We start from the raw sequence: 19,571 nt of genomic DNA, 5'->3' as shown, positions 1-19,571 counted from the left end.
CCTGCTTTAACGGTCATTAATATAAGATATGCTAATATAAGATACTTACAAAAATAAGTTATCAATTAAATAAATTAATTCAGCAAATAAATGTTGTACTAAAATGTAAATGTTTGACAAAAACAGTTTTGTTTGTTTACATGGTCTTGCTTTAACGGTCATTAATATAAGATAGGCTAGTACTGCAAAAAAAAAACAGTTTACTGTAAAACTATTCTATTGCTGTTATACATTTATTGTCAAACATTTACATTTTAGTACAACATTTATTTGCTGAATTAATTTAACTTATTTTTGTAAGTAATGTTATGTGTACCTCCCGGGAAACGGTCTAATGTTATTATAACTTTTATGAACTGATATCACTTTATTCTTAATGTGGAGAGTAATATGAATTAAATCCTTGAACTTCCCTGTCTCAAGTTATGTGGGGGTAAAAGCCCGGTTAAGTAGCAACTTCTTTTTAACTGCTATAAAGTTAACTGTAGTGAGTTAAATAATCACCTAGCCTAATTATTTCACCCTAAAATGATCTCTGCACTGGATTAAATATATTATATGATTGCCGAGTCGCTTTCACCCCGAAATGGCGGAAACGTAGGGCTGCTGCTGGGTGCTGGTGTTGCAATGGAATGTTCTTTCACTTCTTGTCAATATACGTTCTTTGTGTGCTGCGGGTCTGCAGCTGAATACTATTGGTCCTAAAACTGTACATGTGCATCAGATACCTGTGTGTGTGTGTTTACAGGGGTTTCACGTCAGATACCTGTCCTAATTGTACATCTGCATCAGATACCTGTTTGTGTGTGTTTACTGTCCTAACTGTACATCTGCATCAGATACCTGTGTGTGTGTGTGTGTGTGTTTACAGGGGTTTCACGTCAGATATCTGTCCTAACTGTACATCTGCATCAGATACCTGTGTATGTGTTTACAGGACTTTCACATCAGATACCTGTCCTAACTGTACATTTGCATCAGATACCTGTGTATGTGTTTACAGGAGTTTCATGTCAGATACCTGTCCTAACTGTACATTTGCATCAGATACCTGTGTATGTGTTTACAGGACTTTCACATCAGATACCTGTCCTAACTGTACATTTGCATCAGATACCTGTGTGTGTGTTTACAGGAGTTTCATGTCAGATACCTGTCCTAACTGTACATCTGCATCAGATATCTGTGTGTGTGTTTACAGGAGTTTCACGTCAGATACCTGTCCTATCTGTAAATCTGCATCAGATACCTGTGTGTGTGTTTACAGGAGTTTCACATCAGATACCTGTCCTAACTGTACATCTACATCAGATACCTGAGTGTGTTTACCAGGCATGTGATTGGCTTTAAAGCACACATGCAAATTAATTTTGTGAACTCGCTGAACTGATGTAGCCGTTCCTCTGCGTTAATATTGCAAGTATTTGTCGCGTTGTACACTAATGCTGTTGAGACGGAGGTGTCAGGACTGCAACTGACCGAATGCACGACAGGCTATAGCTAACAGTTACATATTTCTACAAAAGCAGTCAGCAGCTTGCTTGGAGCAAGGATCATTGCGCAAATTTGAAATATATCGATATATCGCCCAGCCCTGATGACCTAACGGTGATGTTCTTGTCAACTGACAACGATACCAGCGTGAGAGCGACTGAGATAAGCTGAACCAATTAGACATTCTCTGGCTGAACGCAACGTCCTTGTTGATACTTTGAAAGGAACATTCTGTACGCACGTCAGCCAGTTATGGGCTACTCATTCTCTCATTTAAACTCCGGCTGCCGACACCCGTCCCTAGTGTTGCCATTTCAAACGAAAGTAGCTAACGCCTTCCCTAAAAGTCGCTAGATGACGTCATATGTTAATTAGCATATTCGTGACGTCATTGCGTCGTACTTGCGTTCCGCTTGCCTATGTGTTTTCTCTATAAATTAATGCTCAGCTCACATATTGTATTTAATATATTATAATATAATATAGACGAATGTAAAATAAAGCTGTTCTTAATATATTTTTGTCACACAAAACGAGTGATAGGCTATATATAGTGAATGACAAAAAAAGTAATACAGCAAGCAGAAGAAAAGAAAGGAAACTAAATTGTTTAAATAAAAAACATTATTATTTAAAGAAAGCAGATAAGTGATAGGTCCGTGGAAAAACACTGCTCATTCACCTCTGTCAGTGGCGTTCAACATATGATCTGCTCCTCTCAGCCATTCACTAAACAGGGTAGACGTAGAGTGAATGAAAGCAAAGGGAGAAAAGCAAAAAGTCTGGGTCTGAAAAGTCGCTAAAAATAGCGACTCATTTGCGCGATTGTTTTGCAGTTTGTACGCGGATGAGAACATCTCCTGCTCTGTCTGTCTACAGCTGGGAGGGGCTGCTGCGCGAGGACTCAACTACCTGTGAGTGATTTGGGACGGGGTGGGACCCACGGCAGCACTCGCTGCTCGTTGAGATGAGGAAAAACGATATGTGATTTCACATCAGAGAGTCTCCAAAAGTCTCTAATAACACCAGAAAAAGTCACTAGATTTGTCGCTAGTCGCTTTTTTGAAAATGTGTCGCTAGGGGGGTCTGAATACTCGCTAAATATAGCGACAAAGTCGCTAGTTGCCCGTCCCCCTCTTTTTTTTTTTTTTTTACAGATCTGCAAGATTCACGCAGGTCACATTTTCAGGTCGGAAATTCCGGAAAAATCACATCCCTGACTTTACAGTAGTTGTGTTACAATGTTTTTATGCAAAATGTATCAATTTAATTAGCTAACAGACTTTACAAGTTTTAGGATAATTTTAAATAAACTATATTTATATTCTAATACACATAGAAAGTGTATTTGTATGTCTATTAGTAGAATATACATTTTATGTGAAATTATCTTAGAACTTGTGTAAAGTCTGAGTTAAACCTTAGAACCTAGGTTTACTAACTTACTGTACTTTTTCCACTGCCATCTTAAAACAACACATAAACAACTAGTTGTTCATATGCAACTTTATTAAAAAAAAGAGAGAGAATATCAAATTGACAGCAAGCATAACAAGGCAGGACTTCAGCATTTGGATGTCTCAGGACACAATCTCCCACACCATCACCTTTCGTATGACTGGAATGTCACACTATATAAAAAGAGAGAACAATCATGTACAGACACACTTTGATGATGTATTTTGACAAAAAAAATATATAATAAATATAAGCTAAATAAAAGTTTAGAGTGAGGTAGGTACTAGTGTGTCTTAGTGGATAGATATTTATTGATAAAGTCAAACAAGTGTTAAGAATCTGGTTTGAGAGAAATATAAATATAGTAGCTTGGTCATGTACCTGTCTGAAGGTAGGTGGCTTTCCTTGAGAAAGGAAGTCTGCATATTTGCACAGATGTACAGATGCAGATGTACAGTTAGGACAGGTATCTCACGTGAAACCCCTGTAAACACACACACACAGGTATCTGATGCAGATGTACAGTTAGGACAGGTATCTCGCGTGAAACCCCTGTAAACACACACACACACACACACACACACACACACACACACACACACACACACACACACACACAGGTATCTGATGGATATGTACAGTTAGGACAGGTATCTGACGTGAAACCCCTGTAAACACGCACACACACACACACACACACACACACACACACAGGTATCTGATGCAGATGTACAGTTAGGACAGGTATCTCGCGTGAAACCCCTGTATAAACACACACACACACACACACACACACACAGGTATCTGATGCAGATGTACAGATAGGACAGGTATCTTGTGTGAAACCCCTGTATAAACACACACACACACACGCACACACACAGGTATCTGATGCAGATGTACAGATAGGACAGGTATCTTGTGTGAAACCCCTGTAAACACATACACAGGTATCTGATGCACATGTACAGTTAGGACAGGTATCTGACGTGAAACCCCTGTAAACACACACACACACACACAGGTATCTGATGCACATGTACATTTAGGACAGGTATCTCGCGTGAAACTCCTGTAAACACACACACAGGTATCTGATGCAGATGTAACAGTTAGGACAGGTATCTGACTTGAAACTCCTGTAAACACACACAGGTGTCTGATACACATGTAAATTACAGTTAGGACAGGTATCTCGCGTGAAACCCCTGTAAACGTAAACACACACACACACACACACAGGTATCTGATGCAGATGTACAGTTAGGACAGGTATCTGACGTGAAACCCCTGTAAACACACACACACACACACACACACACACACACACACAGGTATCTGATGCAGATGTACAGTTAGGACAGGTATCTCGCGTGAAACCCCTGTAAACACACACACACACACAGGTATCTGATGCACATGTACAGTTGGGACAGGTATCTGACGTGAAACCCCTGTAAACACACACACACACACACACACAGGTATCTGATGCAGATGTACAGTTAGGACAGGTATCTGACGTGAAACTCCTGTAAACACACAGGTGTCTGATACACATGTAAATTACAGTTAGGACAGGTATCTCGCGTGAAACCCCTGTAAACACACACACACACACAGGTATCTGATGCAGATGTACAGTTAGGACAGGTATCTGACGTGAAACTCATGTAAACACACACACAGGCATCTGATCCACATGTACAGTTAGGACAGGTATCTGACGTGAAACCCCTGTAAACACACACACACACACACACACACACACACACACACACACACACACACACACAGGTATCTGATGCAGATGTACAGTTAGGACAGGTATCTGACGTGAAACCCCTGTAAACACACACACAGGTATCTGATGCACATGTACAGTTAGGACAAGTAACGTTATCTCACGTGAAACCACTCCTTACATTAGAATCCTTCCACATCTTTTACAAAAACTTTTTACAAAAACAAAATCTTTTACAAAACGTTTGCCTCTTGATCATAATAAACCCTCAAAAAATTACCGAATCCGCTGTTTTGTCCTTTGTCCATGGCTGTTTAACCAGTCTGCTCTTCATCATTAATCAGTTCAGTAATTTGAAAAGCGCGCGGGAAGAAGGCACTATACTCTGCGCATGTGCGGTGACCTGCAAATTATTTTTTTTTGGAAAGGGGTGTGATGGCCACACCCTCGGAAACGCCCTGTGTGCGTCGCGGGCGGGACTGAAACGAGATGGTCCTCACTGCGGAACATGAAATCCATGGGGAGGAGTCGGATCCAGATCCAACTCCTCCCACCTTACATACACCTAAACCTAACCAACTCCGCCCCCTGATCTCTAAACCCACCCCTAATCCCTAAACCCAACCCTAATCCTACCCCTTGGATCGTGATCCGACTCCTCCCCGTGGATCTCATGTTCTGCATTGAGGTGCTACTGGGCTGAAACCCCTGTACTACTTTAGTGAATCCCGAGAAGGCCGAGGTTGCAGAGTGCGAGGGTGCTTCTCAATATCCCTCCTCGTCTCCTCGCTCCTCCGTCCTATGACCCAGAAACCGATCGAGCTCAGCCATCTTGAAAGACATCTCTAATTGCACCGTGAGGAGTCGAGGAATACTGTAGCTACAGAGCATCCGTTTGTGAAATGCCCCAGTTATCTATTGGAGGTTTGGAGATTTCCAATGGCAAATGTAACAATTTTTGGATTAGAAGATTTCTTATTAGGAAGATCAGCTGTCATCCCAAAGCCTTTTTCAAATGGAAATTAAATTATCCTTCTCTTTCTACCATTAATACATGGACTGGCATTAATAGGTTTCTGTTACCTAACAAGTGGAAGGAGCTTCACTTTAAAATTCTACAAAATTACTATCCCTGTAACTCTCTTCTTTCTAAATTTAAGTTGGACGTCTCTTCACACTGCACATTCTGTAATTCTTACCTTGAAACAATACCACATTTGTTTTTTGAATGTGATTATGTAAAGGAGTTTTGGAAAAGAGTAGCCTGGCTTATTTTTTCTGCTTATTACAAACTCTTTACTTTTGAGGTTGTTAATGTGTTGTTTTTGACTTGGGACTCGGGGTCAAAGGAGATGGATGACAGATTAAAGCTGCTTACTTTATGCGGTGAATTTCATCTCCATAAATGTAAAGTAACTGAATCTAAGCCCAACTTTAAACTTTTTTGTGTTGATTTAAAATTATTTGACTCTCTTTGTTTATCAGCTAAAGCTGCTAAAACTACTTTGTTGCTTAAAAAAATATGGTTTCTTTGTAAATCACCTCCTGTATTGATGTGCTTGTTTCGTGATCTTTTTTTGTTTGTTTTTTTGTTTATTGACCGGTCCCTTTTGTACTGCCTCGCTTACGTCGTCTTTGTGCATAATGTTTTTTTTTTTTTTAATTTTATCTATTTTTCTACTTGATGTATCCCCTGTGCTTTGTGTTCAATAGTAGATGCCACTGTAGATGTATATTCTATTTTTGTTTTGTTCTTATTGTTCAATAAAAAATAAAAAAAATATATAAAAAAATATAAAATTACTTCCGGTTTTCCCCATTATGTGTTTGTCTTTTGCTGTAAAATGTCATTACAAGCTTTTGTAAAAGTTGAATAAAAAAAAAAAAAAAAATAAATAAATAAAAAAAAAAAATAAATAAATAAAATTACTTCCGGCACCGGCTGTGGGCGGGACTGTGATGCTCTATTGGGTCAAGCTCAATCCATGACGTCCAGAGAGGTGGAGCTGGACGTCATTTTGCTCTGCAGTGAACTGTTACTAGACCAAAGACTGTAAGGTTATTACTTGCGTTTTAGTGGCATGCACATGCCACTCATCGCTGGCACATGCTGAAAACTGGATGTACCTCCTCTAAACATCATGTCCCATATCCCATGCCAGTTAAAGTTAATTCCGCTACTGGGCTGGCTAAAGCTTCCTGATGTGACAACGTTTATTTGCGTCCTCTACAGTCCATTGCGTTGCAGCTGCTCGTCTTGCAACTTGATGTGTAAAGTTAGTTGTTTTAGCGATTAACTTTTGGGAACTTTGGGATTGCGGTGGCGAGATTGGTGTTGCTTAGAAGTCGAGCATTCATGATTTACCATTGCAGTTAATTCAGGAGTTTTAATTTGACTGTGTAATGTGCATTTATATAGCTTAGTCGTGTCGTGTTTTTGCTTGATTGCTATCGCATCGAGTTCTGAATAAAAAATAAATAGATTCTTCAGAGTACTTCTGTCCATCGTAAAGGTGAAACTGAAAGATGTCTTCTAAGATTCTTCTGACTAATCTACGAAAATCTGCGAGCTTCTACAAAACACTGCATTTTCTGCAGAGACCGACTCCTTTCGTAGCTTCTCAACAAAGCTGGTAAGGCATCATAAAAACATGCATCTTTTATGATTTATCCGGAGGAAGATGTCAATGTGCCAGACTGCTTTTTATAATTTTGGAATTGTTTCTCCATGTTCCTGAAAATTCGAAAATAACCCATACTTCCAATTGATACAGTTCTGTAGTAGTTATGTAATGTTTTCATTAACCCTTTAACTGACACTACAAAGAAATAGCTTACTCGTGGGAAATATTATTTATCTAAAACAAAATAATTCTTCTCTCCTGATTCTTCGACAACCCCCACCTTAAACCACCCTCAAGGGTCTCACATTCACAGACTTGTGTTAACTTGTTTAGCAAGTTGGCGTGTTCTACTCAATAGTTTTTGAATGCCTTTCCTCCTCGGCTCATTTGCCGCTTAGTAGAGGCTCTGAAATTGATGTTCTAAATAGATGGTCAGTAGGTTTATTTCTTTATATAAACCTATTTCTTTATATAAATATATTTAGCAAGGATGCTTTAAATGATCAAAAGTGACAATAGACATTAATAATGATTTTTTATTGAAGCTTTTATTGCGTTTGATTAATGTCAGTGTTGCATTTGGAGAGGCAGGGTGACAACTTAGATGTTTTTTAGGCTATATTTTTGGAGGGAAAAGCAATGTTCGCATTGGTAGTTGCACTGGCTTTAGCGGATCTAACTTAACTTTTCCATGTCATTCATCTGATGATGGACGTCTCATGATATTTATTTTAGCACAACTGGGATGTAGGTTATTGATTCCCGTGATCTTGCTTATAAATTCCGATTCAGCCATTAGCCTACCGTGATCACGCAAAGACCCGTGGCGGTGGCCCGTTCAGGATAACAATCACGACAACCAACGTAAAATATAAATAATTATGCTGTGCATGTACAAATGAATGATTTAGGAGGGATATAGACTGTTCCCATGACGTAGCAATGACCATATTTACAGTAATGTTCAGTAAACGTTAAAGGGTTAGTTCACCCAAAAATGAAAATTCTGTCAGTAGGCTTGTTTGAGATGCGCCTCGCCTGCATTGTACTAGTCGAGAGTAGGCGGCTGCAGTTAGAGGAGGAGTGAAAAAAGCGCATTCAAGCCGGACAAATCTCGGTTCTCGCAGTGAATCAGACACCTGTGAGATCAAAGTCTGATATCGCGGGATTCACGAGATGGTCCTCACTGCGGAACATGAAATCCATGGGGAGGAGTCGGATCCAGATCCAACTCCTCCCACCTTACATACACCTAAACCTAACCAACTCCGCCCCCTGATCCCTAAACCCACCCCTAATCCCTAAACCCAACCCTACTTACCCATCTCCACCCCTTGGATCGTGATCCGACTCCTCCCCGTGGATCTCATGTTCTGCATTGAGGTGCTACTGGGATTCACGGGATTCACGCTCGTGCACGTGTTGCTAATAAACTGGATGTGATTTAAGTTCTGTTGCTTTTATATGAAAATAAATATAATGAACAAGACACCCAAAGTACTTGTTATTTAATTAGGCTACATTCCAAATATGTGTTTATCAATCATTTTTTATTTAATACAGATGTGTTTTTATATTTTTTTATTTAGTTTATACACATAGCCTAAAACATGATATCAGTTTTAAAATCAAACATTTTAAAAGAGAACAATTCATCACTGTTGTTTTTTTATTATGTATTTTATTTTTTATTAGAATGCAAGTTACAAACATACAAGCACTACAATTTGTGAAACAAATATTATACAGCGACAAATAAATAAACATCAGAATAAAATGAATAATAAAAAAATCAAAATAAATCAAAATAAGTTTAGTTTAAATAGACAGACTTACTAACTTCATCATCTGAGAGAAATTTTCTTAATTTTCACTTTAAAATTTTAGAGTATATTTGAGTTACTGACATAGCTTTCTCAATAACCCGTTTAAGAGACTCACAATATATCAGTTTCAATTTGAAAAAAAAAAATAATAATAAAACATGGCCTTTATTTGGAGAATTTAGCTTTATGAATATGGAATTTACCTACATCACTGTTGTTTAAACCAATGAGCATTAAGCAGTGTCGTCAGCAAGTCGTTTCCCATCATGCTTTTGATCAGCGCAGTCGGTGAGAACTGCGCGCGACTGCAGAATCCGACCCTTCCGCCTTGCGCTCGCGAGAGTTTTTTTGACATACGTCGGCATGACATCAGAGCCAGGCGGACCGTTCTCGGACACATTTCTAACCGGCATGCATCTCGCGCTGATCACCGGTGATCGATTCTGCGCAGATTTTGCTCATCTCAAACAAGCCTATTTACTCATCCTCATGTTGTTCCAACCCCGTAAGACCTTCGTTCATCTTCGGAACACAAATTAAGATATTTAAGATATTAAGATCGCTCCTGCATACAGTCCATAGGCTTCTTGAGGGACTGGCTCTTGCTGTCCCCGAAAAGTCATTAAAGACATCGTTAAAATAGTCCAAGTGACTACAGGGGCTCAATCTGTTTATCAAACGACGAGAACACTTTTGTGCGCAAAAAAACAACAAAAATAACGACTTTATTTCAACTATTCACTTCCTTCTCCATGAGCCTGTAAGTCAGTTAACGTAGTGTGATTGCGTAGAGCTACGTCACACGTAGGCTCACTATTGGCCGACGCTGGTCATGTGTGTGTGTGATGCGTGTGACGTACAATAACAGAAGCTTACGCTATTAAACTAGTAACCTGATTCGCGCAGGGGGAGAAATAACGAATAGTTGAAATAAAGTCGTTATTTTTGTTGTTTTTTTGCGCACAAAAGTGTTCTCGTCGTTTGATAAACTTAAGATTGAGCCCCTGTAGTCACTTGGACTATTTTAACGATGTCTTTAATGACTTTTCGAGGACAGCAAGAGCCAGTCCCTCAAGAAGCCTATGGACTGTATGCAGGAGCGATCTTAATATCTTAATTTGTGTTCCGAAGATGAACGAAGGTCTTACGGGTTTGGAACAACATGAGGGTGAGTAAATACTGACAGAATTTTCATTTTTGGGTGAACTAACCCTTTAACTGTTAGGTATCTTTTCTATTTTGAATGTACTTCATTTTGTATAGTGCTATGGACCATTTAATATCTATGTCCTGAATAAAGATATGATGATGATGATGATGATGAGTAAATGTTCCTAAATATGATCCATAACTGTTGGGATTCAATTCAGTGGCTATAATGTATCCCTTCATCCTACCCTCATAGACTAAAGTTAAACCATTCATCAGAAAACACACAAATACATTTAATACAAGGTACTATGTATCCCCCCCCCCACACACACATATATATATATATATATATATATATATATATATATTATATATATGCCTATATACATTAGCTACACAAACACATGCATAACCCTAAACAATTTAAATAAATCAATTGTGTGTGTACGTATATCTAATATTATATTTTATATGATGTTAAAAAAAATATTATATACATCAGGTAACCATAAGTTAGCTAACAACGTTAGTGAAGTGTTGGTCACGTAAGCTATCGCTGCAATTAACCTATTATCTTCCAATAAACATTTACTAGATCTGGCTACATAACATATAACTACAGACTAGATTCACGAGAGGTCGGCTGATGTGTGCAAAAGTAAAAAAAAATACAGTAATTTCATTAATTTACCAGCGAGCGTACTTCGGAAGCACTGAAAATGAACGGGGTTCAATGCTGGAACTATCAGTGGTTGGAACTAATGGGCGGGTCCATGACACGCGTTACTTCCGCATGGGTCAAGCTCAATCCATGACGTTCAGAGAGGTGGAGCTGGACGTCATTTTGCTCTGCAGTGAACTGTTACTAGACCATAGACTTAACTTGCGTTTTAGTGGCATGCACATGGCACTCTCCGCTGGCACATGCAAATGAAAACCGGATGTACCTCCTCTAAACATCATGTGTCAAAGCCTGTGCATAAAATCCCATGCCAGTTTAAGTTAATTCCGCTACTGGGCTGGCTAAAGCTTCCTGATGTGACAACGTTTATTTGCGTCCTCTACAGTTCATTGCGTTGCAGCTGCTTGTCTTGCAACTTGATGTGTAAAGTTAGTTGTTTTAGCGATTAACTTTTGGGAACTTTGGGATTGCGGTGGCGAGATTGGTGTTGTTTAGAAGTCGAGCATTCATGATTTATCATTGCAGTTAATTCAGGAGTTTTAATTTGACTGTTTTGTGCATTTATATAACTTATAGTCGTGTCGTGTTTTTGCTTGATTGCTATCGTATCGAGTTCTGAATAAAAAATAAATAGATTCTTCAGAGTACTTCTGTCCATCGTAAAGGTGAAACTGAAAGATGTCTTCTAAGATTCTTCTGACTAATCTACGAAAATCTGCGAGCTTCTACAAAACACTGCATTTTCTGCAGAGACCCTGGACTCCTTTCGTAGCTTCTCAACAAAGCTGGTAAGGCATCATAAAAACATGCATCTTTTATGATTTATCCGGAGGAAGATGTCAATGTGCCAGACTGCTTTTTATAATTTTGGAACGTGTCTCATGTTCTTGAAAATTCGAAAATAACCCATACTTCCAATTGATACAGTTCTGTAGTAGTTATGTAATGTTTTCATTAACCCTTTAACTGACACTACAAAGAAATAGCTTACTCGTGGGAAATATTATTTATCTAAAAAAAAAAAAAAAATTCTTCTCTCCTGACTGAATAACATATTCTTCGACAACCCCCACCCGCATCCTCAAGGGTCTCACATTCACAGACTACAACAGGCTGTTTTAGCAACAAGTTAACAAGTTAACCAGTATCATGATATGTATTGAATCGTGCCGTGAGGGCATCGTTACATCCTATATATATATTGCTGGCTGATGTATATTGATGGTACAAGGTTTGCTGCTCAAAGTTTGCTGGTCAACATAGAATACATCGCCCCTGCTCACCCCCTCTCACCTGACATAATCAGTGAACAGGTGACTAATATTCACATTCACATGTAATCACGTGACCCGCCACCAGGATCCGGTGACAATAAAAAACAAAACAAAACCATTAACTCTTTCATGTCCACACCAGACTATTTTATATATAGTAGGAATCCGCTGTATATGCTAATTTCATCTGTGATCCTGTACCTTCAAATGACAGTGTCGTAACACACCAAGAAGACGCCAACGAACTAGCGCTGATGAAAACCAACTGTGTTGTCGCCTCTCGTCCCCTCTCGTCGAGGTAAAAAGGCAAGCTGCACTTGAACACACCCGAGAGAACTACAGGCGACCGTCAGAATGTGCGTTCTGCGCCTGCGTATAATGAGCCAACTGTCTATTTCTGCAGATATATTACTCTATATTCGTCATTCAAAAAGGAAAGCCGACGCTGCGGCTGCAGATACACATAATGTAAACAAAGCAGGGTGCGCGTACATTTTTGAATATCAATCCTGTTAAACACTTTCTTTAGTCCACTTCACCCATGTTATATTGAAGTATTCGCCAAGTAACACTCAGGTAAGAAGACGTAACATAAGATCAGCCTTCTATCGTTACCATTTTGACTACTTTGCTTGCTGTTTTGCTTTTATTCTCGTGCACTGACTCTTTCACTAAGCTGATCAGCCAATCAGAGTTCTCTCTTTCCCCAACGGCCCGACGTCGATTTAACATGTTGAATCGGGCGAAATAAAGCCGACAAGGACTATTAGCTATTAGCCAACGGCACGTAACCGTGCGTATCACACCGAGGAAACTTAGTTGGCCGACGCACAAAATCTGCCAGACGGCCGACCGTCGGCTTGGTGTGTTCCGGGCTTTAAACAGACTAAAAAAGCATTTACAAAGACCATCTTCTTGGTTCTCTAAAGTGAGAAATAATGCAGCAGCTGACATCCATTATTTTACTTTTCCTTACATAAAAAGTTTTTTAGGTTCTGCTCTCCCTTCAGGATTAACTTCACCAGACCAAAAGACAAACTAAAAGTAGTTGCAGTTTACAAACCCAATCCCCCCCCCCCACACACACACACCGTTTTTGTATGTATTTGGTTCACGTTCAGATGTCTCTTTGCATCTCTTATAAACACACACTCTCCCCTCTTTTTTTAGTGCCATTCATGTGGATAACCCACCCAGCACCCCAACCCTGACAACCAGTTATGCCCATGGCATCTCCTCCCATCCGCTGCTCTCTAGTACTGTGGACCAGTGTCTTCGAGCCACAGTGGAGCGCTACCCTGACCGGGAAGCTTTGGTTTTTGTGCAGGATGGAATACGCAAGACTTTTGCTCAGTTCTACCAAGACGTGAGTGGTTTTGCTTCTGGTTTTTCTACAGAGGAATGGTTAGAAAATTGATGCTAAGTCGCCTAAGACCCCTCAGTCGTAGGAGAGAGGAAAACCACAAGCCGCCACTGTCAAAAGTGCAGTGTGTGGAATGAGGGATCTAGGCCAAAACCATATATAAGGTTTCCTCTGTTGTGGACACTATATTTTAGCAAATTTATCATTTTTTAAGTCTGTATGTCCTGTAAAGAGCAAATTGAGGGCTTTGCAGAGATACCAAATGTTTAGAGTTTGAACTATGACAACCCCCTCTCCTTGGTCTTTAAAAATTACTGAATGAAACAGGGGATTTCTTTCTAACATGACCTCTCAGAGGACACCAGGACTAATGTCATGGAATATCAGGCATGTCGGAGACAACAAACGAATATCAATATTCTTATTAAATGAGTGATTCTTTTGCAATTATTACATGTTGCCCCAAGAACAGATTAATATGCAAGTTATGCAAATGTGTACATGCATATACCTTAAAATGGCATATCAAATCATTCTGGCATATCTTTCATAACAGTTGAAAAAGTTGAAATTACGTTTGGATTAAAAAAAAATTGATTGGTGAATGAAAAAAAAAACGAAAATATTGTTTTTATGCCTATTCATGGTGTTTCAAGTCTTTTAATTTTGGTAATAAATAGGTCCTGGTGTCCTCTACAGAGAATATAGTACTGTATAATATTAGGATAAAATACCTTTTTTTTCAAAAATGTCTTTATTCAATTTGTTTCTTATGCTCCAAACAATGTAATGACCTAAACATCATTTAAAGGGATCCCTGTAGTCAAGGATGGCCATTAAAATTCATCTTTACACCCTTGCTTCAATCGGTATATGCAGAAACATGAATATGCAAATTAGCCCCGCCTTCACTCACTCACACCAGCTCAGAGATCCACTTGCTCAGCTCTACTCTCGTAAACGCACCACAATGGTATCTCTCTTTACAACATCGGACACATGATATGATTAGCCTTTTGCTTTACTCCGTTATTAAACGGCTAATAATGTGTAAATGTTTCACAAACCATGTTACCCTTCGCCATGTCAGTCTGCCTTCTAAAACTAAGTATCCTTAGAAAATTATTTAACATTATAGAACGTCAGTTGAGAAAAGCAAATAGTTAATCATTACATCGTAATTCACCTGCTACATTGCTAAATGTACCCGGTTTTTCATATCAACAAAAAATATACCGGGATAACCAGCAGTTAACGATATGCTAAAGCCCGCCGGCACGTTGATGTAATTGGTTACAAGGTAGTTTGTAACGTCAGAAACACCAGTGATTTCAAACCACGTTTTTGACGTTCACAGCAGTTTTAAGGAGAATATAGACAGCAAAGGTGTCGACTTATGAATTTGCACATTTTTTAATATTTGTATAAAATTGCACACGCATATTAAAAATGCCACATAGACCTATAAACAACATTGAATACTTGATTTTCACCATAGGGGGTATTTAAATACAGTGTTATTATTCAAATCGGTTTTGTGGTTATTCTGTGAATGTAAACTGTGAATCACAAAGAAAACACATTAACTCACCATCGAGGTGATTATTAATACATATTCCACAATGAACACAATATTATTCTTCTAAATGGACTGATATGCGCTATCTGGCACAGATAGGTGCTTCAGGTGTGGCTGCTGTCTTCCATAATGAGAGCAGGAGTGGGGTAAAGTCTATCAATATGACAAAGTTAAACATTTACTGAAAAGCAATAACATATCACAAACCAGAAACGTTTTGCACAAAGTGGTGCCATTGGTCTTAACACACATATTCAATGTGAAATATCCTTTTTTTTAGTGCAGTATTTTTTTTTAATTCATCAAGAACTCATTTGCATATTACTTCATGGTGAACCACAAAAGTGTTTATTTTAAACCAGAATGGCTATTTCTGTTCTTGGTAAAATTTTCAGGAGACTATTACTGTGCAACTCTTTTAGTTTATTTTTAGCTAAAAACACTTAGTTCTTTCAAAATATATGTGCTCATTCATGTATATTTACTTCATTCAAGTAATAAAGTATTGTCATGAGTGTATAACATGCCATTGAAAATACATACGGGTAAGGGGTTCTAATGTCAGTCGCCATGTTGCCCCTCCATCAGTACATTAGCCAAAGAGGGACATCCCCGTTAATTCAAGCTTCGCCTTTCGCGTTTACGTTTGAGTTAACACTCATGGACGAGGTCGAACTGGAAGCCATGTTAATCTTGGACTACATTGGCCACCGTAGGAGTTAAAACAAAATCGGAATTGAGAGGAACAGAAACTAATATTCACTGGATGATCATTTACCTTTTCACTGCTAGATGGGGGTAAAAATCACACAGTGTAGCTTTAAGTACTGACCTCACATTGTGCTGAAGAAAGATAGAAAAAAAGAAAAAAAAGAAGAAGAAACGCACACTGACTTATAAATGGGACATCAGTACATTACTGAGTTCTGGGTCTCAGATGTTTCTCACTGATCCCTCACCAGAACTAATCCAGCCACAGAAAATGAAGCCCTTTTAACAAACCAGACCAAACCATTTTTATGATTACAGGGGTCTCACGGCGTTGATCAACACGCTGAAAAGCAATTATGCGTGTTGATAGCACACCAAAAATGGAAATACGAATTGGCATGTCATACACATAGATCCACCATTTCATGAGATCAGTCTGTCATAAAATGGACTTCAATGGACTCCAACCGTTTGAGAGTTTCAGTGCAGCTTCCAAAGGGCTTTAAACAACACCAGACGATGAATAAGGGTCTTGTCTAGCGAAATGATCGGCCAGTTAAAAAATAAATAAAAAGGTTGAAGTTGTATAAGCACAAATGTTCCAGGATGCTCCAAAGATGCTCCCCATAATTTTTCAAATCAATTCATTAATTTTGTTAATGCAATATTTACAGAATATTATGCATTGCCAACGGTCTGGTTTTATTGATTGTATAAAGTGCAAATCTGCAAGAGTTGGGGTGCCAGCTTGTCACATAAAATGTAACTCGTGTAATGAGCCTTTAACCATAAACTTGATTCCCTCGATTCTCTTTTATGTGATGTAGTATTAAATTATTGATCTATTCCTAATCTAATAAACATTTATGTAAACCCACCTTACATTTTAATTTGTTTTAGGGCCAGTGTAAAACTGTGGTAGTATTTTGATTGCAGGTGGAACAGACTGCTGCAGGTCTACTGGCTGTTGGGCTGAAAAGGGGTGATCGCTTGGGGATCTGGGGACCAAACATCTATGAATGGATACTGATGCAGTTTGCCACAGCTAAAGCAGGGATCATTTTGGTGAGTGTTTTTGTTGAGTCTTGTAATTTGGTTTATCCTAGGATTAGTCAATGGCTGGTCTCTCGTCAAGTTTATTGGGATTTTACAGGTTTCAGTGAACCCGGCTTATCAACTGCAAGAGGTAGAATTTGCACTCAGAAAGGTAAGTTAATGTTTATACATGCAAAAAAAGAAAAGTGGAATGTCCCTATCTATAGGACTGTTTAAGATTTATTTTTACTCAAACAAGTTTTTTATTCTTGGAAACCTGTTTTTATTCTTTTATTCTTGGAAACCAGAGCTTTATATGGAAGTAAGTCTAAAAGTAAATAGTCTCACTTTTCAAATGTATAACTCAAAAATTGAGAAATAAAGTTGCCATTACAATTATTTTTTTTTTAAGTATGCTAAGTCACAATTCTGAAAAAATAAAGTGGCCATTGAGAGATGTACAGTCACATCATGAGATATAAGGTCCTAATTATGAGAAATACAAGGACATTTACCCTTTTTTAGACAGAAACAAGCTTAGTTTTATTCTCAACTACATTTGCACATTATTAATGGCTGAATGCTTCTTTTAGGTACAGTGCAATGCAATAGTTTGTCCGACTCAATTCAAGACCCAAAAGTACTCTGACATGTTAAGGCAGCTTTGTCCAGAGATGGAGACCGCTTCACCTGGAGGAATCAAGAGTTCAAGGTACAAGTGGTGTAATAAATGGAAGATATACATAATCATTATTAAGGGCCAGAGGCTGACTGAGTTACTTTGTTGTTTTTGAGAAACATGTTTTTTTCTTCTTCTTCAGACTACCAGACCTACACACTGTGATCGTGACTGACAGTCAGGTGCCAGGAACTTTCCACTTAAAAGATCTGATGCAGGCAGGAAGCAGCCAACATCATCAGCAACTACAAGACCTGCAGAAGAAACTTGTTTGTGATGACCCCATAAACATTCAGTTTACATCGGTATAATTTAAATTTATATATATCTCTATTGAAGCTGCAGTGTGTAACTTCTGTCACTTGCATCACCCAACATTATAGAAAAAAAATATTATTTTCAGACAGATTACCTCAAACACATTATTGGTAGGTCAAACTCCTAGACATGCCCCAAACGCACAGCATTGATCGACCTAATTTTGCAGTGTTAGGGCAAGAGAAACAGTGCAATGTTTAAACCATAGAGTTTACATGTTTCAGATAAATTATCCTAGAAATGACCTATTTACTGTTGTCTTACTGCATAAAAAGCAAGCATATTATGACATTTAAAAAATGATACACTTTAGCTTTAAGTCTTAGCCCAGTGAAGTCAAATGTATCAAAATAATTAGATTTTTTTCGTTTTGATTCTCAGGGAACAACTGGAAAGCCCAAAGGAGCCACTCTGTCTCATCACAACATTGTGAACAATGCTTTTTTCATCGGCATGCGCATAGGCTTCAACTGGAGGGTAGGTGCTTGTCAGTGTTTGTTTCTATAAATGTAGGTTCTGTGTCTGGAAAATAGATCTTTAGATGATGTATATTGCAAAAATACAGTTCATTGTTTAGCATACTGGTATTACAATACAGAACAGAAAATATTATTTGTTTAAATGAATCTCCATAAATCTTCATTCATAGCTCATACAGTATGGGTAATTTTTGACCTTAATCTACTTGCAGAAAAACGTGCGAATTTGCTTGCCGGTGCCCCTGTATCATTGTTTTGGATCAGTGGGTGGTGGTATGGTCATGGCTGTTCATGGTTCCACAGTGGTTTTCCCATCTACTGGTTATGATGGACATGCCAACCTGGTGGCGATAGAGAAAGAGAAGTATGGAGTCATGAATTCTCTTTTAATTAATCCTCAGATGCATGAGTTGAAACTTTCTTTGTGAAATTTTTAACCTCAAAAGAAGAATTGATGTGTTAGAGATTTGTGCATCTGCCCTTTGTATTAGAATATAATTCTAAACCTTCCAGAGATCTCACTTTCTCTTTAGCCATATTGAATTTATGTTGTCATAAATAAAAGACACAGGGACAGATAAAGAGGACAGTCATGAAGAATTTGGGTCAAAGTTCATGTGTACACTATGCATATCTGGAATAACAGATCTGAGCTGTATTTATTTGATTCAATTGACAGAAAATGTACTGTTTACACAGGTGTACGTTTGTCTACGGCACCCCCACTATGTTTATTGACATGCTGAGTCAGCCCGACCTGGCCCAGATTGATTTGTCATCAGTTGAGGGTGGTGAGTCAATCAAACTTTTTTAAATCTCAAAATCTACTGCTAAATGGAGGTTGTGATAGATTACATTAATATTATCAACATTTCTGTGCAATCAAGCAGTACATCCTCCACTTTCATCAGGGTTCTGCTAAAATCCTATGTTTTGTTTATGTCAGGCATTGCTGCTGGTTCACCTTGTCCTCCTGAGGTCGTCCGTAAGGTCCTCAATGTCATGGGTATTAAGGAAATGTTGGTGAGTAGTTAATGGGATTGTTCATTCTCGGTTAAAAAACAAACTGATAATAATTGTACAGTCGTGGTCAGAATTATTGGCACCCTTGGTAAATTTGATCAAAGAAGGCTGTGAAAATAAATCTGCATTG

General features: G+C 38.5%; 1 protein-coding gene across 3 annotated transcripts in view; it reads left to right on the top strand.

The window, feature by feature from the left end:
* Window positions 1-6,816: 6,816 nt before the first annotated feature.
* acsf2 (acyl-CoA synthetase family member 2) overlaps window positions 6,817-19,571 on the top strand; it is a 29,970-nt gene continuing 17,215 nt past the window's right edge. The window contains exons 1-11 of one of the 3 annotated variants that reach the window (XM_089122153.1): window positions 6,817-7,307; window positions 11,756-11,768; window positions 13,425-13,620; window positions 16,844-16,972; window positions 17,061-17,114; window positions 17,536-17,654; window positions 17,764-17,926; window positions 18,321-18,416; window positions 18,631-18,782; window positions 19,118-19,209; window positions 19,365-19,441. In XM_089122153.1, the coding sequence (XP_088978279.1) occupies window positions 7,223-7,307; window positions 11,756-11,768; window positions 13,425-13,620; window positions 16,844-16,972; window positions 17,061-17,114; window positions 17,536-17,654; window positions 17,764-17,926; window positions 18,321-18,416; window positions 18,631-18,782; window positions 19,118-19,209; window positions 19,365-19,441 (1,176 nt within the window). In that variant the 5' untranslated portion in view covers window positions 6,817-7,222. Of the gene's footprint in view, window positions 7,330-11,160; window positions 11,769-13,424; window positions 13,621-16,843; window positions 16,973-17,060; window positions 17,115-17,535; window positions 17,655-17,763; window positions 17,927-18,320; window positions 18,417-18,630; window positions 18,783-19,117; window positions 19,210-19,364; window positions 19,442-19,571 lie in introns of those variants that run through there. The other 2 variants (XM_039664823.2, XM_039664822.2) reach the window with 2 other exon arrangements.

This window comes from Pimephales promelas, chromosome 17 (assembly GCF_988280905.1).
Source record: "Pimephales promelas chromosome 17, fPimPro1.hap1.1, whole genome shotgun sequence".
Classification (NCBI taxonomy): domain Eukaryota; kingdom Metazoa; phylum Chordata; class Actinopteri; order Cypriniformes; family Leuciscidae; genus Pimephales; species Pimephales promelas.
The sequence above is the reverse complement of the archived record's forward strand: the minus strand, read 5'-3'. Positions and strand labels throughout refer to the sequence as shown.